Raw genomic sequence first — 27,909 nt, 5'->3', positions numbered from 1 at the left:
CGTGGGGCACTCCTACGTATGTTGGGGGGCCAGGAGAGGAGATCAACGGCCTGAGGGCAGGCAACTTGGGATTTCAAGGAGGGAGGCATGCTTGCGGTGGTTGGGTATCCCTGGGATACGGTGGGGTCGGTTGGTGGAGGAGATTGAGAGACATGTGTCTCGGGACGGTTCCCCCGGCGGTGCTGGTAATCCATGCGGGGGGGAACGACCTGGGGGTATGGAAAGTTAGGGATTTGATTGTGGACATCAAGTCCGATTTCATGCGGCTGCGCTTCCGTTTTCCAGGTACTGTACTGGTGTGGTCGGACATTGTGGTGAGGACAGACTGGCGCTGGGCTCGTTCGGTGGCAAGCATACATAGGACCCGTATTAGGGTCAACAAGGTGGTGGGGAGGTTTGTGGCCCAGCAGGGTGGGATCGTGGTTCGCCACTGCGAACTGGAGTGTAATGTGGGCATGTACCTGAGACGGGATGGGGTACACTTGTCGGATGTGGGGATTGACTTGTGGTCATTGGGATTGCAGGATGGTATCCAAAAGGCCTTGCGGGTGTGGGGTGGCCCTCAAGGGTAAGGGAGTCACCCTTTTTGGGCTGTGGCGGTATGTGTCTGGTGGTCTTTGACGGTTGGCGGTAAATCAGAAGTCATCTGATATGGGGTGGGGGGCCCATTGCTAGGATGGGTCCCTCCGGTGTATTCCTGAACGTTGGATGGAATACCGTTATGGTTGTCACTGCGGAGGTTGTCTCCGAGCGGTCACAGATGGAGGCCTGTAAAAGCTGGAAGTGGGTACCGCAGTGAGTTGTTTGGTTGGTAAAGTTATGGGTCACCGTCAGAGATCACCAGACCGGGCATGTTAGCTATATGCTATTCGTTACCAGATGTGTGTTATGGTTATATGTATATGGTTATATTTATATTGTTTGGTTATTTATATATGGATATATATATATATATATATATATATATATATATATATATATATACATATATATATATATTTTGATTGGAGTATTTGAGTATTGTAATAAAGGCTGTTATGGACATTTTACTCCAAAGCAAGGTGTGGTCTCTTACTTTATGGGGTTATAATGGGGTGGAGGTTGGAGTGGAATGGGTAACAGGTAAAAAAGGGACCTTTAGACTACCCTGGTCAAGGGAGGCCCGCAGTGGATGGACTAGGAGGGAAGTAATGGAGGGCCGGGCATGACGGGATGTTTAATGGAGCTAGAGGGTTAAGCCTCAGGGTGAATAGGCTGAGGGGGAGGAGCTGGTGGAGAGTGTGAGGGATGGGGGAGGAGCCCTATAAAAGGTGGAGTGGGAGGAGCAAAGTTCAGTTCGACGGAGGGGACAGAAAGAGGAGGCAGTTTTTCCCACCCTCCCTCCCTATGTTTAGGTTGTTGGGGTATGCTGGTGTTGTTTCTGTTCTTCTTTTTCAGGTGGCGTTGATCGGATGTCATGACAGCTGTGCGGAAGGAATTGGACGTTGGCGGTGTGTGTCTGGTGGTCTTTGACGGTTGGCGGTAAATCAGAAGTCATCTGATATGGGGTGGGGGCCCATTGCTAGGATGGGTCCCTCCGGTGTATTCCTGAACGTTGGATGGAATACCGTTATGGTTGTCACTGCGGAGGTTGTCTCTGAGCGGTCACAGCTGGAGGCCTGGAAAAGTTGGAAGTGGGTACCGCAGTGAGTTGTTTGGTTGGTAAAGTTATGGGTCACCGTCAGAGATCACCAGACCGGACATGTTAGCTATATGCTATTTGTTACCAGATGTGTGTTATGGTTATATGTATATGGTTATATTTATATTGTTTGGTTATATATATATATATATATATATATATATATATATATATATATTTATTTATTTTTTTGATTGGAGTATTTGAGTATTGTAATAAAGGCTGTTATGGCCATTTTACTCCAAAGCAAGGTGTGGTCTCTTACTTTATGGGGTTATAATGGGGTGGAGGTTGGAGTGGAATGGGTAACAGGTAAAAAAGGGACCTTTAGACTACCCTGGTCATGTCTAATAAAGGAGGAGACTAATTATAATAAAGGTGATGACCACTTCTAATAAATGAGAGAACTACTTCTAATAAAGGAGGGAACTTCTTCTGATAAGAGTGGATTGTAGCGGAGTTCCCTTTACATCCTTTTCAGCAAGTCCCTTTAATTCCCAGCCCAGAAAGTCCAATTCCACAATCCCCAGGATTCCTTGACAAACTCAAGTCAACTTAAGTAAGCTGTCAGAGCACAATAGCTTAGAGGGGGAGAACACTGTACTAGCATTGGATCGTTAGTACAGCGGGATCTCCTGAGCTCTTCAGTTTTTATTCGGTCAGCACACTGTGTTGAACCACAAGAAAACTACAAGACTACAACACCAGACTTTAGGCGATATAAATTCCACTGTTTTCCACACTCAGCTCCTGCACACTGGTAAATGAACGATCTGTGAAAGAAGAACTTTCAAAACAATTCATTGCATCAAGTTGAATATTAAAGGGGTCAGCTGCTAAACTACTTCCTTAGTTCACTAGCAGTTTTCACATGCCAAATACCAGGACGAATATTAGGAAGTAATGGAGGCATTTTCTATAGGAGATCAAAGGCCGAGGTAAGGCCTGTCCTAGAATATAAAGAAATCTTTTTCTTTTCTACAACAGAGGAACATTTATGGTATATTGGTACATAGGGAAGCTAGAATTTAGGGAAAAAAAGTGAACTTAGACTTTAGGCTACCCTTTCTTGCGCCAGTCACTCAGTCTCAGTGCCATCTGACCAGGAACTATAGCATTGTTTTCCAAGATGTAAGAATAATGGCATCCCCATTAGTCTGCTGTTTTGCAGGTCAGGAACGCACATGATTTTATGAGCGTTTCTATTTCCATGGGAGCAGGGGCGGACTGACCATTGGGCTACTCGGGCACTGCCCGAGGGCCCCATGCCACTAGGGGGCCCCATCAGGGTTGCCAGCCTCAGTAAAACCCGAGATTATAGTTGCCCCACCTCTCCAGTACCTTCTCAGCCAATAGAAACATGTCTGTGTATACTATGTGTGTGATATTATACTGTGTGTGTGTTTGTGTATACTATGTGGCCCCATAATCTCTGATTGCCTGGGGGCCCCATAATCTCCTATTGCCCGGGGGCCCCATGAGTTGTCAGTCCGCCCCTGCATGGGAGTGTGAAATTAGCCTTATACTTTGTTATCTGTGTATCTGTGGTCTGTATTGTGCTGCCACCTAGTGACCTCTGAAGGTAAACTACCCCTAAGTGGTAGTTATTAGTTATTAGACTGGCCCCCAACATCCACAGACTGGCCCCCAACATACCACTGGCCCCCGACATACCACTGGCCCCTGGAATCCACAGACTGGCCCCCACATCCACAGACTGGCCCCCGACATCCACAGACTGGCCCCCGACATACCACTGGCCCCCCACATCCACAGACTGGCCCCCACATCCACAGACTGGCCCCGACATCCACAGACTGGCCCCCGAAATACTACTTGCCCCCCACATCCACAGACTGGCCCCCACATCCACAGACTGGCCCCCGACATACCACTGGCCCCGACATCCACAGACTGGCCCCCACATCCACAGACTGGCCCCCACATCCACAGACTGGCCCCCGACATACCACTGGCCCCAGACATCCACAGACTGGCCCCGACATCCACAGACTGGCCCCCACATCCACAGACTGGCCCCCGACATACCACTGGCCCCCACATTCACAGACTGGCCCCCCACATCCACAGACTGGCCCCCGACATCCACAGACTGGCCCCTGACATACCACTGGACCCCACATTTACAGACTGGCCCCCGACATCCACAGACTGGCCCCCGACATACCACTGGCCCCCACATTCACAGACTAGCCCCCGACATCCACAGACTGGCCCCAGACATACAACTGGCCCCCACATTCACAGACTGGCCCCCGACATCCCCACAGTGACAGACTGGCCCCCGACATTATCATACCATGACTGGCCCCCGACATCCGACTGGCCCCCGCCCCGACATCCACATTGACAGATTGGCCCCCGACATGCCGCCGTTGCCGTGCGGAGACATTTAACTGTGGTGCTGCCAACTGCACTTTACACACACACACACACACACACACACACACTGGCAGCGGGGGTGGGCGGCGCCACAGGTAATCTATTGTAGACCAACTTCTGGTCTTCTTAAAAATGGCGGCCGGCGGAGGCAAAAAAACGGGAAATTAAATTTCCCGGGACAAACCGAATTTCCCGGGACATTTCCCGGGACAAAATTAATTTGGGACAAATGTCCTAATCCCGGGACAGTTGGCAACTATGAGGAAGCACCAGTGGGGACTCTTCATGAGCTGAAGGCTATGAAGTGGCTGGGAGGACTTCAAGAGAGAACTCATCCAAGAGAATCTGTGTATGAATCTGTGAGTAAAGTTAAGTTACTAGAGACAGCCTGTCTAACAAAGTATAGATGTGCTGGTTCAGCTTAGAGGCATTTTTTCCCTGTACCGCTGTCTGCCTAATCTCACCTATTTTTTGCTAAGGAGTCTGCCAATCTGCCTGTTGCCGATTGTTATTAGGGTGTCCTGTGCCCTGTCCCCTCTCTCCCACATTTTTTCTGTTTGAAGCATACAAGTGACTGGCGCCCAATGTTTTTTTCTTGTTCATCACCCGCCATGCCCAAATACCCTTCACCCTAAAGAATTATGTTAGCTCTCCCTACCTCTGGCAGTCACTATCAGGCTCCCAGAAAATCGGGGTAGGTGCTACAACAAGAACAGAATTATATTGATGTTTACTAGTCCATGTATGTTGGGGCTGCATTCGTTTTATTTTTTTAGACATTTTTCCTTCATCTTCCCTAGGTTATCCAGCCAGTAACACACTTCCTGTCTTAGGGTGAAAACACTCACTAGCTGTACTTTATCGATGGAGGAGCAATGTTGCCACCCTAGGAGAGGACTACAGAACACCACCCCTTTCCTCATTTTCATAACATAGAATGGAGGTGTGAGTCCACAGAGAAAGCTATGAACAATGTAACTAAATAGTCAGCACGGGTAGAAAGAACAAAGTTTCAGATAATAAGATTTTCAGCAGGTCATCAGGTATTGTCTTTCACTTAGAAAACAGATATTGCAAAACACTTTCAATGTGATTTTTAACATCATTAATGTTCGCATTCAATAAATATTATACCATGTGACTTCCCTTAGTTCCATATCCTTCATGTATTAGTGCCATATTATGGGGCATGTGACTGCATGGTTTGGGACTCACCGGTGATGAAATTAGACCTGGAGATGGACTGTGCATACTGCTGCTCCATGTATTTTGGTTTGTACGTTATGAAGCCGATGAAGCTGTTTGTTTGCAGCAATGTAATGCCCATCAGCAATATATACAGACGGTTACATGCCAGCCTTTTCAGTGCCAAGAGGAATCCTGGAAGGAAGACACACAAAGGATTAACGTGATTGTAAAGTCTATTTTTTTTCCTATAAAAATAATAAACATGTTATACTTACCTGCTCTCTTGCAGTAGATTTGCACAGAGAAGCCCATGTCCTCCTCTTCTCAGGTGCCACTTCTGTGACCCTGGCCCCTCCCTCCTGTTGCATGCCTCTACAGCAAGCAGCTTGCTATGGGGGCACCCGAGCCTAGTCACAGCTCCGTGTGTCCGTTCAGACATGGAGTCCTGACCCGTCCCCGCCCCCTCTCTCCACCGATTGGCTAGCTGACTTTGATTGACAGCAGCAGCAGCCAATGGCACTGCTGTTGTGTCTCTCGGACGGCTGAGACTAGGGCTGTAACTAACGATTATTTTCATAATCGATTAGTTGGCTGATTATTGTTTCGAATAATCGGATAATAACCTTAAAAAGAGGGTGGTGTGCTTCCAGAGGATGATGGGCTCATCACCCAATGGAAGCAATACTTCTTGGAAAATGACCACACAGCATCTGTTGCTGCAATATGGGATTCATTTAAAATGTACGCCCGTACTACCCTGATCTCACACATAAACAAAATCAAATCAGATTCCGCTGGAGTGTTCGACAGGGCAATAGCGGAGCTTGTCTCCACTGAACGGGAATACGCAGCCAATCCCACCCCAGCGACAGCGGCCCAGCTTAAACTGCAGACTAGAGTGGTGACTCAACTCCAGTATACGGAAGCTCGTCAAAAGCTCTTCTTTACTAAGCAGAAACTCTTTGAATATGGTGAAAAGGCAGGCAAGCTCCTTGCTTACCTAGTGCATAGCGAAGACAGGCCCCCAGTTGTCATTACCCTACATGGCCCGGGGGGGAGTCAGATCACGGACCCATGCAGTGTTACCTCTCAATTCAGAGAGTTTTTTGCGGATCTCTATAAAACAACAGTGACAGACCTGACAGACGTACGGACCACTTTCCTTCACAGCATTACCTTCCCCCAGTTGACGAAAGAACAAAAAGATTCACTTGAGGCACCCCTTACCACGGAAGAAATAGACGCCGCGATCTCCAGCTTTGCTAGATCCAAATCCCCTGGATCTGATGGACTCCCTGTTGAATTTTACTCCCAATTTAGAGAATTACTAACTCCCAAACTGCTTGCACTATTCAATCACCTATTTGATACCTTCACCCTGCCCCCCTCCATGCGGGAAGTGACAATAGTCCTCATCCCCAAACCGGGGAAGGACCCGGGTTACCCCGAATCCTATCGTCCTATTTCTCTACTGCAAGTAGATATAAAAATACTAGCTAAAGTACTGTCCCTTCGATTGAACCAAGTCATTCTGTCCCTCATACATGCAGATCAAGCAGGCTTTATGCCAGGCCGCAACACATCCTTTAATCTACGCAAACTGTATATTAACCTCCAGGCTACGCACGCAGAAGTTGGGTCAAGGGTGGTGGTGACACTGGACACGGCAAAGGCGTTCGACTCGGTGGAATGGAGTTATCTCTGGAGCTGCTTGGAGGGCTATGGCTTTGGACCACGTTTTATTAAGTGGGTTCAACTGCTGTATCAGGCGCCCACGGCCCGGGTGGTGGCTAATGGCTGGCCATCTCGAATGTTTGGCCTCGGCAGAGGCACGAGACAAGGCTGCCCTCTTTCACCACTGTTATACGCCCTGGCTGCGGAACCCTTGGCCATATCCATCCGAGCTAACCCAGAGATCAGGGGACTGAGCCATGGCACCCTGACAGAAAAGATCAGCATGTATGCTGACGACACACTGCTATACCTGGCGGACTCGGGCCCCTCTCTGCAGGCGGCTCTTGAGACAATCGAGAGGTTTGGGACCTTTTCTGGGTTAAAAATTAATTGGGGGAAGTCCCAAATTCTTCCACTTGACAGCTTCCCACCGACTGAGTTTCAGGACAGTCTGCCATTACGACGAGTCAGTGTCATTAAGTATCTGGGGGTGTGTGTCTCCAGATCGCCGGCGGACTATACACATTTAAATTTAAGCCCTCTAATTTCCCACATTCAGTCCAAACTGCGGGCCTGGGCCCGACTGCCACTGGGGATTTGGGGTCGGATAAATCTTATTAAAATGGTCCTTTTACCTAAGATACTCTATATCCTCTGGCACTCCCCGGTGTACTTACCCCTGAAGCATTTTAAGTCCCTTGAGGCCCTGCTCAAACCCTTTGTGTGGGGAAACAACAGACACAAATTAGCTTGGCAGGTGCTTAAAAGCCCCACGGACCTAGGGGGCACTGCCCTTCCCGATTTTAATCTCTATTATATCGCATCACAGTTATCCCAACTGTATCATATTGACAAGACGGACAGGGAGCGGTTTCTCCAACTGCTCTGCCCGAGATGGGCTCGACGTCCTGGAGACTCAATTTACGCATTGGCGATGGGCTCTAGCGGTGCGGGTCAGGGGGACAACAGACAGACCTTGCTATACCATTACAGACGCATTTGGGACTTAGCTTCCGCCAAGCTAGGGATACCACTCTACAATGATTATACTCCATTGTGGTACAATAAAACTTTGTCGGAATTTCTAAGACTTCCCGATACGGACCTTTGGTTTACATATGGTATTCTCTATATGCACCAATTGTTTGTCGACGGAACCTTTAAAACTTTTGCCACGCTTAGCGCAGAATTTTCACTTCCCAGATCCATGCTCTTTCGGTTTCTACAGATGAGACATGCGGCTCGGGCTCAGTTTTTGGAATCCGCACCACAGTCTGCCCCTAATGCACTTATGGCCATAATCAAGAGCTCTGATCCCCGTAAATTAACCTCGTCCTTCTATGACATGCTTACTACCCCAGTCTCCACCAAATTGGCATACAAACTCAAACCTCTCTGGGAAAGGGTGATAGGCCCTCTGGAGGATGCGGAATGGGAGGAGGCTTTGGAATCCTGTAAGACTGTCTCACCCAAACTTAGTGACAGACTGACTCAAATTTATATTATCCACCAGGCATATCTCACCCCCCTGCGGGTTGCCAGATATAGAAACTCTCAATCTACCCTCTGTCAGATGTGTGGGAAGGAGGTGGGTACATTCTTTCATTTAATATGGTCGTGTCCCAAAATACAAGGCCTCTGGGCGCAAGTTGTCACCTTTCTACATGATCACATGGGCTCTCCGGTCACATTGGACCCAAAACAATGCCTACTTGGGGTGCTTCCAGAAACCACAGACAAATACACGAAGGCATTCTTGCATGAGACGCTGTTCTCAGTGCGCAAAGTTATTGCCCGAAATTGGATGCGTCCCATACCCCCTGGGCTGGTGGAGTGGAAGGTGGAGGTCAATAATAATTTACCATATAAAAAGGTTATGTATATTAACAGAGAATGCCCGACCAAGTATGACAAAATATGGGATCGTTGGTTACGAGACCCCGACACCTGCATGTAAGGTACCTTGAATATATGTTTCCAGATGAGTAGTTTGCCCCTCACTGGGAGTATAGCCAGAGGTCAGACGGACCCATATGGCTGGCACTGGTTATCACCCTATACCTACTCTTGTCCTCTTTTACATACGATGTTACTCGAGACTCTGGTTTTGGAATTTCTGTGCTTTACTCACTGCTATCAGTGACACGTAGGATATATGGAATAATATGTATACGCTTCTTGCCTGTTCTTTATTATATATATGGGTATGTATGTATGTGTATATAAAGTTAGTTAGCATAGGGAGGGGGAGGGGTGTGGAAGAAGTAAGGGGATAAAAAAAGAGAGCACCCCCTGATGATGTAGGATGGAGATAAATGCCCCCTTTAATCATATATTCCTTTAAAGAAGTGGACTTTTTCTCCAATAAAACCTGTTAGGATATTTACGTAAACTAAACATAGAATGACACACTTGAAAACAATGAAATTATGTTCTGAATAGACGTAAAGTCAAATTAAGATAATAGTATAGCAAAATACAGATTTAGGCTATAAACACTTCTTCTGAAGGCAAATGATTTTCTTGTTTTTTATCTGTGTGTATAATATAATGTTAAGTTTTACATGATAAATACTATTTGAGTAATAAAGCTTGTTAGTAAAACTTAAAAAAAAAAAAGAGGGTGGTGTATAATTTAGTTAATATGTAAAGTTTAAAAAAAGTAATTTTTTTCTTAACCATTTGCCGACTGACTTACGCCAATATATGTCGGCAGAATGGCATGGCTGTGCGAAATCCTGTATGGATAGGTTGTTCCCTTTAAGAGCAGCTGCACGGCGGGGGACCCAATGTGAGTGGCTGGCAGGCGCGATTGCCACCGGCCACACACGATCGTGGGCATGAGAGCCAACCTGTTCTGTCAGGGGAGAGGAGACATATTATGTGTTCCTATTAAGTAGGAACAGCGATATGTCTCCTCCCTCAGTAAGTCCTATCCCCATACAGTTAGAAACACTAACTAGGGAATACAGTTAACCCTTTGATCGCCCCCTAGTGTTAACCCCTTCCCTACCAGTGACATATAAACAGTAATCAGTGCATTTTTATAGCACTGATCGCTGTATAAATGTCAATGGTCCCAAAATAGTGTCAAAAGTGTCAGATCTGTCCGTCGCAGTACTGCTAAAAATCGCGGATCCCCGCTATTATAGTAAAAATAAATAAATAAGAAAAATTCATTGAAAATGCCATAAATCTTTCCCATAGTTTGTAGACACTATAACTTTTGCGCAAACCAATTAATATACATTTATTGCAATTTTTTTAACCAAAGATATGTAGAAGAATATATATTGGCCTAAACTGATAAAGAAATTTGTTTTTTAAAAACATTTTTGAGGATATTTATTATAACAAAAAGTAAAAAAAATATATATTTTTTTCAATATTGTCGCTGTTTTTTATAGCACAAAAAATAAAAAGGTGATCAAATACCACCAAAAGAAAGCTTTAATTGTGGGGAAAAAAAGACACAAATATCGTTTGTGTATAGCATTCCATGACTGCGCAATTGTCAGTTAAAGCTACGCAGTGCCCAATTGTAAAAAGTGCTCTGGTCAGGAAGGGGGTAAAATCTTCTGGGGCTGAAGCAGTTAAATATCTATATGCAGTGGTAAATATAGATAAACAACTTTATGGTTAGGGAGCAAAATCTCTAAACCACTCTGAGCAGAACAGACAGAAGAGATATCCTTTGTTTACCAGTCTTTCTCAACCTTTTTACCCTAGATCAGGCTTTCTCAACCTTTTAACCCTAGAGGAACCCCAAAAATAATTTTCATGTCTTAAGGAACCGTATAACCAAATCATCAGGGATCAATAGGAACGATGCTCCTTATATTAGTGGTCAATAGGAAGAATGTCCCCCTTAAAGTTGTGTTTAGAAAGCCACCCTTAAAGACAGCTAAAAAGATATTTGGTGTCATGCTGCTGGCTTTGCTAAGTGATGCTGAACCTTGAACTCTGTAGGCATCATCAAATAGGTGGTTCATCAGCCACAGCCCAAGGAACCCCTAGCAACCTCTGGAGGAACCCCAGGGTTCCACGGAACCCTGGTTGAGAATGGCTGCCCTAGATGAACCCTTGAAATCTTTTTCAGGTCTTGAGGAACCCTTACTAAAACTCATTGGTGGTCATTGAAAAAAAAATATGCCCTTTACATTTGTGGCCATGCGGAATAAGGCAGCCCTTACAGTGGTTGTCAAAATGCAATTCCTACGGATGGCTTAAAAGATTGTTAGCTCCATGCAACTGGCTCTACCAAGTGGTGTTGACCCCAGATCTATGCAGACATCTTAAGATATGAGGTCATTCAGCCACAGCTCAAGGAACCCCTAGCAACCTTTGGAGGAACCCTAGGGTTCCAAGGAACCCTGTTTGAGAATGGTGGTGTATACTATTAGAGATTGAATCTGGTAAAAAACATCAGAGATCAACATTTTTATTAAATGAAAAAAAAAATAGACTGTTTTGCCGATTTTCAGACAGGACTGTAATATATTATATACTGGCCATACAAAAACTATGTCTTCCTTTAAAAAAAAAAATGTAATTTTAAGAACGTTCATTCGATTTTCTAATCGTTAGTGGGGTGAAATCTCTTCTTTTGGACCACAGTGACGGGACAATTTGAAGGAGCAGAATAGAAAACTTCTTGGTCTTCAGAATTTTCAGACAGTTTATGTGGTTTTCGTTCAGAAATTACATTCATTTTAAAACTGAATGTTAAAAGCAAAAGTAATTTTCAAATGACATTCTTTCATTCAGCAAATGTACAAAGATTTTTCGTATGAATATTCTCATCCGAAAATCGATAGATGTATGGCCAACATAAGGCTCAGGTCACACCTATGCAGTTTGCTTTTGATCCCTTTCTGCAGTGCTTTTTGCTGTGCGTTTTACACATTTGCACATGCGATTTTGCTGCGATTTGCATTTTGCATATTTTATCCTTTTATTTTGGCCAATTTGTTGTTGGGCAGAATAAAACATGCAAATTGCTGAAAAAACACATTACATGCTTTTCTGCAGCTTCTCCTTTGAAGTATATTCAACCAAAAAAAGCACTGTTTTGCTTTGAAAAAAGTCCTTGACACTTTCCAAATACACAGCGGCTTCAAAAATTTAGATGTGAACACTTCCCATAGGTAACAATGTTAAAAGAACTGTAGTGCGTTTCTGCAAAAGCACCAAAAACGCATAGATGTAAACCAGGCCTAAGCCCTTGTACGCACGGTCGGAAAATCCGTCGGAATGTGTCCTATCGGACCGTGTTGTCGGATAATCCGACTGTGTGTGGTATGCATCGGACTGATTCCGTCGGAATATCCATCGAACCCAATTTTCCAATTTGTTGGAAATATTTTCCGACCAACTAGTTTAATCGGACATACTCCGATCATGTGTAGAGAATTTTGATCGGACCAAGTGCCACGCATGCTCAGATCAAATTCCTACATCAAAGCTATTGGCTACTAGCCTGAACATAGTCCCATCGTAACGAAATTACGTCATCACGTTCTGAATGATCGGATTTTTCGACAACTTAGTCCGACCGTGTGTATGCAACAGTTTCGGACAAGATCCGACGGACAAAATCCGACGGATTTGGTTGTCGAAATCTCCGACCGTGTGTACAGGGGCTAAGACGTTTAATAGCAGCAGCATGTTTATTTTTTTGTATCACCTGTCATAATGGGGTTAAAAAAACGAAAATAAGCCCTTTACAATACAAAAAGCGCAGATATTCGCTAATGTAAAGGGGCTCATTTAAACTGTGAAACAGTGAAAGTAATAATATACATTACTTATATCATATATATGATAATAAATACACCCAGAAGCAGGGGCGGATCCAGAGTCTAGTCTCGGGAGGGGCACTGCCAGAAAATAAGTTTGTTTTTTTGCGGGAAATTTATGAGGGAAATGGCTGGTGTTGGCGCTTCAATCATCATGGCACCATAGTTGTTATGGTGTCAGGATGATTGAAGAGCATTATTTATATCATTACACTGCAATATAAAATGAAATAGTTCAACTCACCTTAATGCAGAATCAGTGGGAGCCCTGAGCGTGTCACTTGCCATGTCATCTGACACACGTTGCGGATTGTCCAGCTGCCACGTCACGTGCCACACGTTGCGGATTGTCCACCTGCCACATGTTGCAAATTGTCACTTGCTACGTCATCTGCCCCGCGTTGCGGATTGTCCACTTGCCACGGCACCTGCCAAACGTTGCGGATTGTCCCTTGCCACGTCACCTGCCACACGTTGCGGATTGTCCCTTGCCACGTCCCCTGCCACACTTTGCGGATTGTTCACCTGCCACGTCACCTACTACACGTTGCGGATTGTCCACCTGCCACGTCACCTGCCACATGTTGCGAATTGTCACTTGCCACGTCACCTGCCACGCGTTGCGGATTGTCCCTTGCCACGTCACCTGCCACACGTTGCGGATTGTCCTCCTGCCACGTCACCTGCTACACGTTGCGGATTGTCCACCTGCCACGTCACCTGCCACATGTTGCGAATTGTCACTTGCCACGTCACCTGCCACACGTTGTGGATTGTCCACCTGCCACGTCATCTGCCACATGTTGTGAATTGTCACTTGCCACGTCACCTGCCACACTTTGCAGATTGTCACTTGCCACAAGTTGGGGGCGGAGAAGGAAGAATACTGGCGCTCAGCCACTTACAGTGGACGCTGGACATTTTAACAGTCTGTCTAAACTCTAAACTGCAGCAACAACTGTTCCCCTATTTGAGGCTTCAGCTCCTGTCACATCCGCTCTGAGACTTGAGTCCGACGTGACTCACTGACGTCACTCGTCTAAGACTCAAGTCTCAGTGCAACTGCGAGTGCGACTTCAACTGTTCTCACCCTGGCCTGTTACAGTGAGTCACGTCGGCTCTGAGAGTGAGACTGGAGTCCGACGTGACTCACTGACGTCACTCGTTGCTAGACGCCAGCCGGCCCAGGCGTTAGCAACGAGTGCAGGGAAGAGGCTCCACCCACCTGTTCCTCCTGCTCCTGGTATTAGTCGAGTCTCTCTCTCTGCACCACTGATCGGCTGATGTGAGAGAGACTCGGCAGAGGCAGCGACAGAGAATGGGAGACATGTCATGTCAGTGCAGACAGTGCTACTATTTCGGGGGGGGGGGGGCAATTGTCCCGTTGCCCCCCCCCTGGATCCGCCCCTGCCCAGAAGTAGGATATACGGGCATTATAATTAGGAGTCAGACATGAAGCTATATAAAAGGTGGAATGGAGATGGAAATCTTATATTAAGGTAGTACTAAAAGCTGAGACCTTTTTTTTATCATGGATATGATCATTTTAAATATAATGCAAATACTGGTAAAGGTTAACTTTAAACGTAATTGTAATGCTTTCTATTACCTCCAGTCTATCAGCCTCCACCTTCTTTGGGTTCAGATGCAGATCTTCCCTGCACAGACTCTTTAAAGAGATTTTTTTTTTTTTTTAAAACAACAAACATGTTCTACTTACCTTCTCTGTGCAATAGTTTTGCACAGAGCAGTCCTGATTCTTCTCTTCTGGCATCCACCACCGACTCTTCTGGCTCCTCCTGCCTTCAGAGTGCCCCAATAGCAAGCTGCAAAGTGTAATATAGAGTGCCCCTATAGCAAGGTAAAAAAAGTCTGCCTTTAGAACTACTCACTTTCTGCCAGGACTACATGTCCCATGAGGCATTGCTCCTCACAAATTCACATTCGAAGGTTAAATAAAGGCAAAACTTTTTGTTTAATTTTGGATAGAGTGGAGAGGGAGAAGATCCCTATTAGTTTTGATTGCTGTCTATGCCCCTGTTAGGGAGATTTACTCTCTCTGTATAGTTTACTATTTTCATTAACCACTTCAATACCGGGCACTTTCACCCCCTTCCTGCTCAGGCCAAATTTCAGCTTTTAGCGCTGCCGCACTTTAAATGAATTGCGCGACATGCAACACTCTACCCATAGGACATTTTTTTTATCATTTTGTTATCTTTTTTTCCACAAAACAGATATTTCTTTTGTTGGTATTTATTCACCACTGGGTTTTTTATTTTTTGCGAAACAAACAACAAAAAAAAAGAATGACGATTTAAAAAAAATAAATAAAATAAAATAAAAGAAAAACCTCTGTTTCTGTTATACAATTTTGAAAATAAGTCATTTTTCTTCTTCACTGATGTGTGCTGATGAGGGTGCACTGATGGGCACTGATAGACTGCATTGATGGTTGTGACGAAAACGGATATCAGATCCGTGCCCATCGCACCAACCCGTGACAAAGGAGTGGCCAGTCTCACACCGCGCTGTAACATGCGTAACAATGCCACTCCCAGCTGCGCCCTGCACAAAGATTTTCCAGCTCGTGGGACCACAATCTAGGTGCCAGCAGTCTGAGAGCAATTGTCACTGGGTTAAAGTGTAACTCCTTTTTTGCTGAGAAAAAAACATTCCCGTCTGGGTGATCGATGTACATTGCAAGGATTATAACAACCTTTGTTCCAGATTCCTACTTTTTGTTATTCTGAAGAAATCCCTGTTTGTTCCTCTGTGCTGAGTGGGTCTCATGGGAGTGGTTTCAAAATTATCAGTCAGCTGTGCAGATGCAGAGCACTAATGAGGAAAGCTGCTGGGCCTGCATCCCCTTAGATGTGCTTTCCTATAGGGAGTATCTCACCAAAAATAAAATTTTTGTTGCAGGGGATGCCTGAAATCTGACTTATCTTAGGCAGACTTCTGGGAAAAACGGTGAGTCAAACACAATAGGGAAATTATGTTGATGGGGGGTGGTCAGTACACATTCTGTGTACAGAACAAACACCTCCAGGTAGCCATATTACATTGCATTTTCAGAAAATTACAGCGGCTGCAGATTGAAAAGGAAAGGTAATTTTTATTAACATTCAATTACAATATGACTCGTGTGGCAATTGTATGCACTATATTATTTTTTTCTTTATTTGCCATTTTTTTCCCCACAAAAGTGGAGTTACCCTTTAAGTTAATTAAGCTATTAACCCTTTAACTACCACCACAGACTTTTACTGAAGAGTCAGAACATCCACAAGGTTAGCAATACCAACTACGATTTTAGAATAAATGTCTGTAACACACACTGTCACTGCAGACAGGTACAGTATCTCACAAAGGTCTTTGTAAATATTTTATTATATCTTTTCATGTGACAACACCGGAGAAATTACACTTTGCTACAATGTAAAGTAGTGAGTGTACAGCTTGTATAACAGTGCAAATTTGCTGTCCCCTCAAAATAACTCAACACACAGCCATTAATGTCCAAACCGCTGGCTACAAAAGTGAATACACCTCTGAGCGAAAATGTCCAAATCCCCGGTGTCATGTGACTCATTAGTGTTACAAGGTCGCAGGTGTGAATGGGGAGCAGGTGTGGTAAATTTGCTGTTATCGCTCTCACTCTCTCATACTGGTCACTGGAAGTTCAACATGACACCTCATGGCAAAGAACTCTCTGAGGATCTGAAAAAAAAGAATTGTTGCTCTACATAAAGATGGCCTAGGCCAGGGGTGTCTAAACTTTTTCAAAGAGGGCCAGATTTGAAGTGAACATGCGAGAGGGCCGACCATTTTACCTGACAAAATTCGGTCTAAGTGTGTCCATCCGAGCACTAATTCACGGCCCAACAAGAATTCTCTTGCCTTTGTTGCGCTCGTTCCCAACATACAGACGAATGCTCTGCACTTTAGGGGGTACCGTTAATTCTTAATGGTACCCCACACATTGGAAAATGTAGGGTGCTTTCGGTGCAGTGCAATTTAAAAAAAAAAGCTCGGGAACTTCTTTCCCTGCATTTTTGTAAGTAGGGAAGTCCATTGAAATTAATGGGCTGCCCTACCCACAGTACGCAGCCACGCAGATGTTGCATTTAAGGGCTTAAAACAGGTGGTGAGGAGGCAACATAATGCCTCTTTACTGCCATTCAAATGCCTCTGAAAAGAGATCTGTGCATGCATTGCTTTTCAGAGGAGCAACAGTCCTGGCTAATATCACACACAAGCCCTACAAAAACAGTTTCAATGGTGTAAGATGGGGGGGGGGGGGGGTCCGGATTAAAAGTAACATACACACATGCAGACACGCATACAGACACATGCATAAAGACATACAGACACATGTGCACACACACAGACAGACAGACACATGCATACAGACATACATACAGACACATGTGCACACAGATACAGACATACATGCACACATACATACAGGGCCGGTGCTACCACTAGGCAAACTAGGCAGCCGCCTAGGGCGCACTTCTGCCTGGGGGCGCCGGGCCATTGGTGTTCCTACTCTCTTCTCTCTGCAGCAAGCAACGAAGTCTCAGCATCAGCAGGCAGCCACTTTCGCACATAGTGTCAGAGGTGCAGCCTGACTCCCGAATGAATGGAAGCAAGTAAACATTCATTGAAGGGCGTTGGTGAAGCTGCATTGATGGGCGCTTCATTAAAAAAGGTGGGGTGTGCATGAGCAGGGGAAAGGGGGTGGAGTCAGGGGTGGAGCCGGGGGGGCGGCAAAATGAGGTTTCGCCTAGGGTGTCAAAAATCCTTGCACCAGCCCTGCATACATATATAGGCATACACACACACACACACATGAATAAAGCCCTTTTTAACACTAATTTAGCTTGTAGCATAGTACAGTACCTTTGCAGCTTCCTCATTCAGCCGGGTACTGCACTGTAGGGGGAAGCAGAGAGCACAGCACACTCCTCTGCACTTTACTTTCACTTTTGAAGCTCATGGAGCTTCTCATAGTGCTGGGGATCGGCTCATCTGACAGCCCTGATCCCGTAGCACACCAAATTGAGAAAGACCAGGCGGGCCGTTCAAAACCGGACCACGGGCCGCAATTGGCCCGCGGGCCGGACTTTGGACATGCCTGGCCTAGGCTATAAGAAGATTGCCAAGAACCTGAAACTGAGCTCTGCAGCACGGTGGCCAAGACCATACAGAGGTTTAACAGGAAAGGTTCCTCTCACAACAGGCCTCGCCATGGTCGACCGAAGAAGTTGTGTGCACATGCTCAGCATCATATCCAGAGATTGTCTTTGGGAAACAGACGTATGAGTGCTGCCAGTATTGCTGCAGAGGTTGAAGCAGTGGGGTGTCAGTGCTCAGACCATATGCAGCACACTGCATCAAATTGTTCTGCATGGCTGTTGTCCCAGAAGGAAGCCTCTTCTAAAGATGATGCACAAGAAAGCCCACAAACAGTTTGCTGAAGACAAGCAGACTAAGGACATGGATTACTGGAACCATGTCCTGTGGTCTGATGAGACCAAGATAAACTTTTTTGGTTCAGATGGTGTTAAGCGTGTGTGTGGCGGCAACCAGGTGAGGAGTACAAAGACAAGTGTATCTTGCCTACAGTCAAGCATGGTGGTGGGAGTGTCATGGTCTGGGGCTGCATTAATGCTGCTGGCACTGGGGAGCTGCAGCTCATTGAGGGAACCATGTATTCCAACATAAACTGTGACATACTGAAGCAGAGCATGATCCCCTCCATTCTGAGACTGGGCTGTAGGGCAGTATTCCAATATTATAACGACCCCAAACATCCCAGAAAGATGATCACTGCCTTGCTAAAGAATCTGAGGGTAAAAGTGATGGACTGGCCAAACATGTCTCTAGACCTAAACCCTATTGAGCATCTGAGGGCATCTGTCACGATCGATCGACCGTCCCAATCGTACATAGGAAACTCACCCGCAGGTTTCCTGTACAAGAAGCTCGTCGGTGTCCTCGGACGCGGGCTGGCGCGAACGAACGCACGCGAGTGCACGTAGTCCCTAACAGGCGCACGCGGGTGCGCGTTGACACAAACGAGCGCACGCGGGTGCGCGCTGAACCGAACGGGCGTACGTGGGTACGCGGGGTCACGAGCGGGAGCACGGTTACCGGCGGGGGCACGCAAACTCGCCGCGCGACCGTTCTTGGCGCCCAACAGGCTATTTAGGGAATCAGCTTCTGTTCTCCCGTGCTGTCCTGTCTACAGCGTTCCTGTGACTTCTGCTACCAGTTCCTGCTTGTTCCTGATACTGTACCCGGCCTGTTCTTGACCTTGTTTGATTGCTGCCTGCCTCCGACCCTCTGCCTGACTGACCACGTTTCTGCCTTCTGCTGTGTACCTCTGCTGCCCGCTAGTTGCCGACCCGGCTCGCCTCTGACCACGCCTGCTGCACCCACCTGAACATCAGCACCTGCTATTCCTGCTGTTCCTGCCTGACTGCCAGTGCCAGCTGTTTCTGCCGTCCCTGCCCGGTTGCCAGTGCCAGCCGCTCCTGCTGTTCCTGCCCAGCTTCCAGCGCCGGCTGCACCTGCCGTTCCAGTCAGTTACCTGTTCCTGCTGTGCCCGTTGTCTACTGCCTTCCGTCCTCTGCCTGACCGCCTGCACCAGCTGGTGGTGGATCTCCGTTGCTGCAACCCGGCTTGGCCCTTGTGCCCTCCGAACTCTTGAATCCCTGTCTCCACCTCCAGGGGCTCTCGAGCCGGAGGCTTACGAGGCGCCGCTCCCTGCACTGTTGGGCTCTCCAACCAGGTACGTGACAGTACAGGACAGCCATGTCCGAGCCCACGCAGGGAGCCTCCCCAATGGACGAGCTTTGCCGCCATCTAGCCGGCCTTACCCAGGCCGTGAAGAACTTGCAGGAAGGCTACGGCCGTCTGGAAGAACAGGTCCAGGCCCTGTCTGCCTCAACTCCAGCTGCCCCCGGACCCTCAGCTCCACCTTCAGTGGTAATGATGCCGCCTGAACCAAGGGTCCCTACTCCAGATCGTTTCTCTGGCAACCGGAACAAGTTCAGGGCCTTTCGAAACTCCTGCGAGCTCTTCTTCGCTCTACAACCCCGGACTTTTTCTCTCGAGGCAACAAAAGTGGGGTTCGTCATTTCTCTACTGACCGACGAACCTCAGGCCTGGGCACATCGTCTTCTGGAACGGAAGGATCCCTCTCTGGACTCTCTAAATGCCTTTTTCCAAGCGATGTCTCGGTTGTACGAGGACCCCCAGCTTGCTGCCACCGCAGAAGCAGCCCTGCATGCGCTCCAACAGGGTCGCAGGCCGGTGGAGGATTACGTGTCTGAGTTTAGACGCTGGAGCTCCGACACTGATTGGAATAACTCGGCCCTCCGCTACCAGTTTCGCATGGGCCTCTCGGAATCACTAAAAGATGAACTGGCTCGCGTGGGTATCCCTGAAACCCTCGAAGCGCTCATTGACCTCTCAGTCCAGATCGATAGGCGCCTAAGAGAACGTCGCCTAGAGCGTTCTTCTTCTACCTTTCGCCCTGTCTGGATGTTACCACGGGTTCCTAGTTCCAACCCTCCGGTCCCTTCTGCTCCTGTTCCACCCTCTCCGGATTCTTCAGAACCCATGCAACTGGGACTACTTCGCCCATCTTTGACGCCTGAGGAGCGCCAACGCCGAAGAGCCGGCAATCTTTGTCTCTACTGTGGAGAACCGGGACATTATGTTCGCACTTGCCCTGCCAAATCGCGTAAGTGCCTTCTCATACCTCCTGCTTCCCCTTCTACCTTGCCTAGTAACACCTCTCATCTGGCTGTGCCTCTTCTTTTGCAGCTCTCAGGAAGGACTATCAGCATCAACGCAATTATTGATTCTGGGGCCTGCAGCGGCTTTATGGACTTGTCCTTTGCCTTAAAGAACAACATTCCTCTCCGGCCTAGGGTAAAAGGACTTTCAATTTACTTGGCCGATGGTTCCACCCTTAAGTCCGGACCAGTGACCCAGGAGACGTCCCCTCTTTTTGCCATCATTGCCGGAACCCACCAGGAGGTTCTGTGTCTGGACATTATTAAGTCTCCACTTTTTCCCGTTATCCTTGGCATGCCCTGGTTGAAGGCCCACAACCCTCTCATTAATTGGTCCACTGGAGGAATTGAGTTCCCATCTGCCTACTGCCGTCAGCACTGTCTCCCAGTCGCCAACACGGACTCTTCCGCGCTGCTTTGCTTAGAAACGGACACCGAGATCCGACAGGCTGTGCCCAAGGTTTATCACAACTTTTTGGATGTGTTTAGCAAAAAGGGCGCTGAGACTTTACCCCCTCACAGACCATATGACTGCCCTATCGAATTGCTCCCGGGGGCAGAGATTCCCTTCGGAAGGATTTTCCCCTTATCTGAGACCGAGCTGGGAACCCTGAAAACCTACCTGGACGATAATTTGAAGAAGGGTTTTATCCGGCTATCCACCTCCCCGGCAGGTGCAGGGATCTTCTTCGTCCAGAAGAAGGACCATTCCCTGCGCCCATGTGTGGATTATCGGGCACTTAACAAGGTCACGATAAAGAATCGTTATCCCCTACCGTTAGTGCCCGAACTATTTCAGAGACTGGGGTCGGCCGAGGTATTCTCCAAACTAGACCTTCGGGGTGCCTACAATCTCTTCCGCATTCGTAAGGGCGATGAATGGAAGACCGCCTTTCGTACTCGTTTCGGGCACTACGAATATTTAGTTATGCCCTTTGGACTATGTAATGCTCCTGCTACATTCCAACATTTTGTAAATGATGTCTTCAGAGATTACCTTGACCTATTTGTGATAGTATATCTAGATGATATCTTAATCTTTTCCTCCTCCCTAGCCGAGCATCGGGAACATGTGAAAAGTGTCCTAGCCCGACTCCGTCTTCATGGTCTGTACGCCAAACCGGAGAAGTGTGTTTTTGAACAGCAAAGTATTCAATTCCTTGGTCTAATTATTTCAGTGAAAGGAATAGAGATGGATCCCCAGAAGATCTCAGCTATCCTAGACTGGCCCGCTCCCTCTGACAGGAAAGGGGTCCAATGGTTTGTAGGATTTGCTAATTTCTACAGGAAATTCATCAAAGGATTTTCCTCCATCATTTCCCCCATCACCGAGCTGACCAAACAGGGTCAAAAATGTCAATGGACTTCTAAGGCACAAGAAGCCTTCAAGACCCTAAAGGACCTGTTCGTATCTGCGTCAATCTTAAGACACCCTGATTCAACCCTGCCTTATATCCTGGAGGTGGATGCCTCGGAAATTGCGGTTGGGGCAGTGCTCTCCCAGAGACAGGGGCCTAAGTCACTTTTGCATCCGGTCGCCTTCTTTTCCCGCAAGCTTTCGGAGGCGGAGCGGAATTACGATGTCGGTGACCGTGAACTGCTGGCAATCAAGGCGGCACTGGAAGAATGGCGCTACCTTCTCGAGGGCGCTTCCCACCCGATCCTGGTCTATACTGATCACAAAAATCTAGAATATCTTAAGTCGGCCAAGAGACTGAAACCAAGACAGGCCCGGTGGGCACTCTTCTTTTCTAGATTCGTGTTTCACATCACGTACCGTCCGGGATCAAAGAATGTTAAACCCGATGCCCTCTCTCGAATGTACAGTGAACCAGTGGAGCTCCCTACCCCTGATACTATCCTTCCCCCAGGAAACTTTCTCCTGCTTCAGGAGGACCTACTTTCCCGAATTAAGCAAGCCTCCAGCGATCCGGTTCTCCCACCTGACATTTCTTTAACCTTCAGAGATGGTCTTTTTTGGCATCGGGACAGGATCTACGTTCCCCAAGAATTACGTGTCGCAGTTCTCAGCTCCTGCCACGACCATCCACTGGCCGGCCACTTCGGGGTGCTCAAAACCACGGACTTGCTTCAACGCACGTTTTGGTGGCCACAGATGAAGAGGCACTGCAGGGAATACGTGGAGGCATGCACCATATGTATCCGGAATAAAGGTAGCAAATCAAAGGCTTGGGGCCTCCTGAGACCACTGCCCATCCCGGATAGACCTTGGAGGATGATATCCATGGACTTCATCGTGGAATTGCCTCCTTCTGAGGATTTCTCCACAATCTTTGTGGTGGTAGATAGGCTTACTAAAATGGCCCACTTTTTGCCTATGAAGGGGACCCCTTCGGCCGCGGAGATGGCTAAGACTTTTATTAGAGAAGTGGTAAGGCTCCACGGTATCCCTGCCAACATTACTTCAGATAGGGGGGTGCAGTTCACGTCCAGGTTTTGGAAAGCACTCTGTGGGGCCCTGAAAATTGAGCTTCGCCTTTCTTCGGCCTATCACCCGCAGACCAATGGCCAGACTGAGAGAACCAACCAAACGCTAGAGCAATATCTGCGTTGCTTCTCTTCCTTCTCCCAGGATGACTGGGCATCGCTCTTGCCATTAGCAGAGTTTGCATATAACAACTCCATCCATTCCGCCACAAAACAGTCCCCGTTTTTTGCAAAAATCTACCCAGTAATCTCCCTGAATGCTCAGTACCGGCGGTACAGGAAGACCTTAATTTTTTCGAGACCAACAATAAGATCCTACAAGAGACTCTGGCTAAAACTCAGGAACACAACAAAGAGGTCTTTGATAGGAAGAGAAGAGGGGAGCTCAATCTCCAGGTCGGGGACCAGGTCTGGCTGTCCACTTTAAATCTGAAATTAGCTTGCCCATCCAAGAAGCTGGGCCCGAAGTTTGTGGGACCATTTCCTATTGTAAGGAAGCTGAACGACGTGGCTTTTGAATTGAAACTCCCGGAGTAGTTTCGGATCCACCCGGTCTTTCACGCTTCGTTACTTAAGCCTACTGTCCCAGACCCCTTTGCCGATCGGAGTGCCAACCCCCCGGAACCTGTGATAATTGATGGAGAATTGGAATACGAGGTTGAATCCATTCTGGACTGCAGGAGAAGACAGAATCGGATTCAATTCCTGGTCAAGTGGAAGGGGTATGGCCCTGAGGAAAATTCCTGGGAACCGGAATCCAACCTACATGCGAAGAGGCTAATCCTTGCCTTCAAGAGGTCTCATCCGGATAAGATGGCACGGTTGGGCATCCGGAGGCTGCCCCTTGGGGGGGGGGCAATGTCACGATCGATCGACCGTCCCGATCGTACATAGGAAACTCACCCGCAGGTTTCCGGTACAAGAAGCTCGTCGGTGTCCTCGGACGCGGGCTGGCACGAACGAACGCACGCGAGTGCACGTAGTCCCTAACAGGCGCACGCGGGTGCGCGTTGACACAAACGAGCGCACGCGGGTGCGCGCTGAACCGAACGGGCGTACGCGGGGTCACGAGCGGGAGCACGGTTACCGGCGGGGGCACGCAAACTCGCCGTGCGACCATTCTTGGCGCCCAACAGGCTATTTAGGGAATCAGCTTCTGTTCTCCCGTGCTGTCCTGTCTACAGCGTTCCTGTGACTTCTGCTACCAGTTCCTGCTTGTTCCTGATACTGTACCCGGCCTGTTCTTGACCTTGTTTGATTGCTGCCTGCCTCCGACCCTCTGCCTGACTGACCACGTTTCTGCCTTCTGCTGTGTACCTCTGCTGCCCGCTAGTTGCCGACCCGGCTCGCCTCTGACCACGCCTGCTGCACCCACCTGAACATCAGCACCTGCTATTCCTGCTGTTCCTGCCTGACTGCCAGTGCCAGCTGTTTCTGCCGTCCCTGCCCGGTTGCCAGTGCCAGCCGCTCCTGCTGTTCCTGCCCGGCTTCCAGCGCCGGCTGCACCTGCCGTTCCAGTCAGTTACCTGTTCCTGCTGTGCCCGTTGTCTACTGCCTTCCGTCCTCTGCCTGACCGCCTGCACCAGCTGGTGGTGGATCTCCGTTGCTGCAACCCGGCTTGGCACTTGTGCCCTCCGAAACTCTTGAATCCCTGTCTCCACCTCCAGGGGCTCTCGAGCCGGAGGCTTATGAGGCGCCGCTCCCTGCACTGTTGGGCTCTCCAACCAGGTACGTGACAGCATCCTCAAATGGAAGGTGGAGGAGTGCAAGGTTTCTAACATCCACCAGCTCTGTGTCATCATGGAGGAGTGCAAGAGGACTCCAGTGGCAACCTGTGAAGCTCTGGTGAACTCCATTCCCAGGAGGGTTAGGGCAGTGCTGGAAAATAATGGTGGCCACACAAAATATTGACTCTTTGGACACAATTTGGACATTTTCACTTAGGGGTGTACTCACTTTTGTTGCCAGCAGTTTAGACATTAATGGCTGTGTGTTGAGCTATTTGGAGAGGACAGCAAATTTACACTGTTAGACAAGCTGTACACTCACAAGACCTGTCAAACTGTCCTGGCATACTTTTTTTTATATGGGATCAAAGGGGTGTTGAGACCATTTAAGCTTCTGAGGAGTATTTTCCGGTATGTCACTATGGTTATGACTATGTCCCAGGGACAGTTTTCTCTAGGTACTTATATCTATGTACCTACTGGGTGCTAACATGCACATCATTGTCCAGCTTGATTATAGCTTCAAAATATTTATAGATATGACAGGTTTCAGATGCCCAGTTCGCCTAGGAGATGAATTGGGCTGGCTCTGCTCCCAGTACTCCTAGGGCGGAGGTGTTAGGACTCAAAACACTATAAATTGACTGAAGGAAGCAGGGCCATTTTTAAGGCAGGGCAAAAGGGGCAGCTGCCCTGGGCCCTGTCATTGTTGTGGGACCCAAAGCAGCTGCCTCATACTTGGCAACTTTCCCAGTTTAAATTCCCTTGTTCCTTGAGATTTTAGTCCCATGCCGTGTCCTGATATCTCAGTGTGAAGTTCTGTTACTAATGCTGCCCAGCTCTGCCCTATTGTTGTGTATAGATGACTCACCTGCAGACCCTGTGTTTATGTGTAAATACCGACATTGGTATGTAAATAGTGACGGCATTCATATGTAAATAGAGGCAGACTGGCAGGATGCATATGTAAATAGAGGCGGTATTCATATGTATATCATGCCCCCTTGAAGTCATATCCACCATCACCTATACTGAATGCTGCCCACTGGGGAGGTGAAGGGGCATGCTTGAAAGTCTGCACTGTACTGCCACTGAGCCCAGGAGTCCTAGGATCTCTAGGTGTTTAATGTCTATTAATGGGTCCCCTCATCTCCCCAGTCCATGGTGTACAGGCAGGGAGGAGATGATGTGCTATAACCTCTAGCAAGCAATCAGTAAGCAGTAAGGTTGTGCAGTAACCTATAGCAACCAATCAATGAGCAGTATTGATGTACAGTAATCTCTAGCAACCAATCAACAAGCAGAAATGATGTGCTGTAACCTCTAACAACCAGTCAGTGAGTGGTAATGATACACTGTAACTTCTGGCAACCAAACGCAATCACTGTCTGATCTGATTCAGTAAACTGATTTTGAGTCTTGCTGCTTTTTATTATATGTCTCAAAGCAGGTGGAGAGCAAAACTGCATGGAGGGGCGGGGGCCCAAAACATTTTATTTGCCCAGGGTCAAATCAATATTAAAGACGGCCCTGGAAGGAAGTAAATACAATATGTCCATATTCTGGCTGTGCTATTTATATTTCAGGAGTTATGAAATGTACTGGAGTTTCAGAGTTGTAACTTATACCCTGTCTGCAGAGATGTGTATTGGATGCAGGCACCGGCATTTCGGCTTTGGATGCAGGCACCGGCATCTCAAGTAAGGGAAACAGGTAGTGAAACTGTAAGGTTTCCTACTGCGCATGTGCACACTGCGCTGTGCCTTGTGAATGGTCCCATAGACTTCTGGGACCTGTGATGCGTCCCAGAAGACTGCAGAGGAGGGCGGCTAAACGCTGCGGTGCGAAACCAGGTACTCGCTCCACCCTCCCCCTAATAATTACCAAATGTGTGTGTTTATATATATATATATATATATACTGTATATACATACTGAATATACACAGACTATGGAAAATTGGTTACTCACTGTATACATTTTTGCTCATGTGCAGAATTCGTATAGTTCTCATTAATAACTCCAATAAAAATATATGATTAAAAAAAAAAAAAAAGAATGATACACAGCATCACTCAATCAGGAAGACTGAGGAAAGGTTGTAAGTGCAGGGTGTCATGTCCTCCTGTCAGAACCCAGTGTGTTCATGTAATGGATGATGCAGGGGTGCTCTCTGCATCATGCAGGACCTCACACTGCTGGGAGAAGACCAAGGAAGAAGTGAACAAAGAGAGTCACATGACCACGCAGAAGACATCAGAAAAGGCTAAATATAAAAGTGTTTTTTTATAAAAGTTAAAAAGTTATAAAAAGTTAAACATAAAAAAAAAAGTTATAAGTTAAACATAAAAAAAGTGTTTTTTGCTCACCTTTCATTGTAGACTTTTTCTGAGGCTCTAGCTTTTCCTTCTCTTTAAATGTCAGTAAGTTAACAGACTTCTGTACCTCTGGCCTTTTCAGATTCCTCGGCAGGAAGCAAAAAGGAATGGCTGACAACAGACTGATCGTCCCTGCAACCAGGCATCCCATCCACCAGGCACCCACCCAGCGCGTGTCCTGCGGGGAGATGGTCACCTCATCTGCAAACGGAACATTGACTAATAGATGTATTTGTACAACCTGATGCTACCTTTCAATTATTAATGTAATTACACTTTAAGACTGGCATTTTATTTCTTCCAACTATTTATGAATAGGAGCTAACCACCCACGTGATACTTTTATTAACCTTGTAGCACCTAGGTAGGTGCTAGAAGAGAGTATTGTTTTTAGTCTTTCTGCTTACCAAGAAGAGGGTCCGGTAAAATTTTGTGTGCTCTCTGCCTACCAGGGAGCCATATCTATTGGTTAGGTCTGCTCATTGTACTCAGGTGCAGCTCAGCTTGTTCTGACTGTCCCCCACTGGTCCAATAGGGAGGAATTAGGAGTGGACAGTGGGTGTAGACCTGGCAAGTGGGTGCACAGGCTTTGTTACAGCCCTGGCAATTGGCAGATGGAAAGTGCTGCATTGCATTGTGGGCTACTGTTTATAAGGCCAGAGTACATGTGCTCAGAGTGAGTTGACCTGGGGAACAGAGCCCAGGAGGGAGAGGGGCTGCTGCCTCTCCTTCGTGGAGGCAGTTGTATGGCCCTTGGTGGTCAACCCAGGGGCCTGGAGAGAGAGAAGCTGAACCCAGA

At 47.4% G+C, this 27,909-nt stretch overlaps 1 protein-coding gene across 1 annotated transcript in view; it reads right to left on the bottom strand.

The window, feature by feature from the left end:
• The window catches only part of LOC143960266 (solute carrier organic anion transporter family member 1B3-like), a 95,102-nt gene that overhangs the window by 25,668 nt on the left and 41,525 nt on the right, over positions 1-27,909 (bottom strand). The window contains exons 8-9 of the mRNA XM_077468673.1: positions 27,102-27,311; positions 5,300-5,464 (exon numbers count right to left, since the gene is read on the bottom strand). Coding sequence (XP_077324799.1) covers positions 5,300-5,464; positions 27,102-27,311 — 375 coding nt within the window. The remainder of the gene's footprint in view (positions 1-5,299; positions 5,465-27,101; positions 27,312-27,909) is intronic.

Source organism: Lithobates pipiens, unplaced genomic scaffold, assembly GCF_037356315.1.
Source record: "Lithobates pipiens isolate NorthernLeopardFrog02 unplaced genomic scaffold, aLitPip1_a1.2 Scaffold_8, whole genome shotgun sequence".
Lineage (NCBI taxonomy): Eukaryota > Metazoa > Chordata > Amphibia > Anura > Ranidae > Lithobates > Lithobates pipiens.
This window is presented reverse-complemented; position numbering and strand designations above follow the sequence as displayed.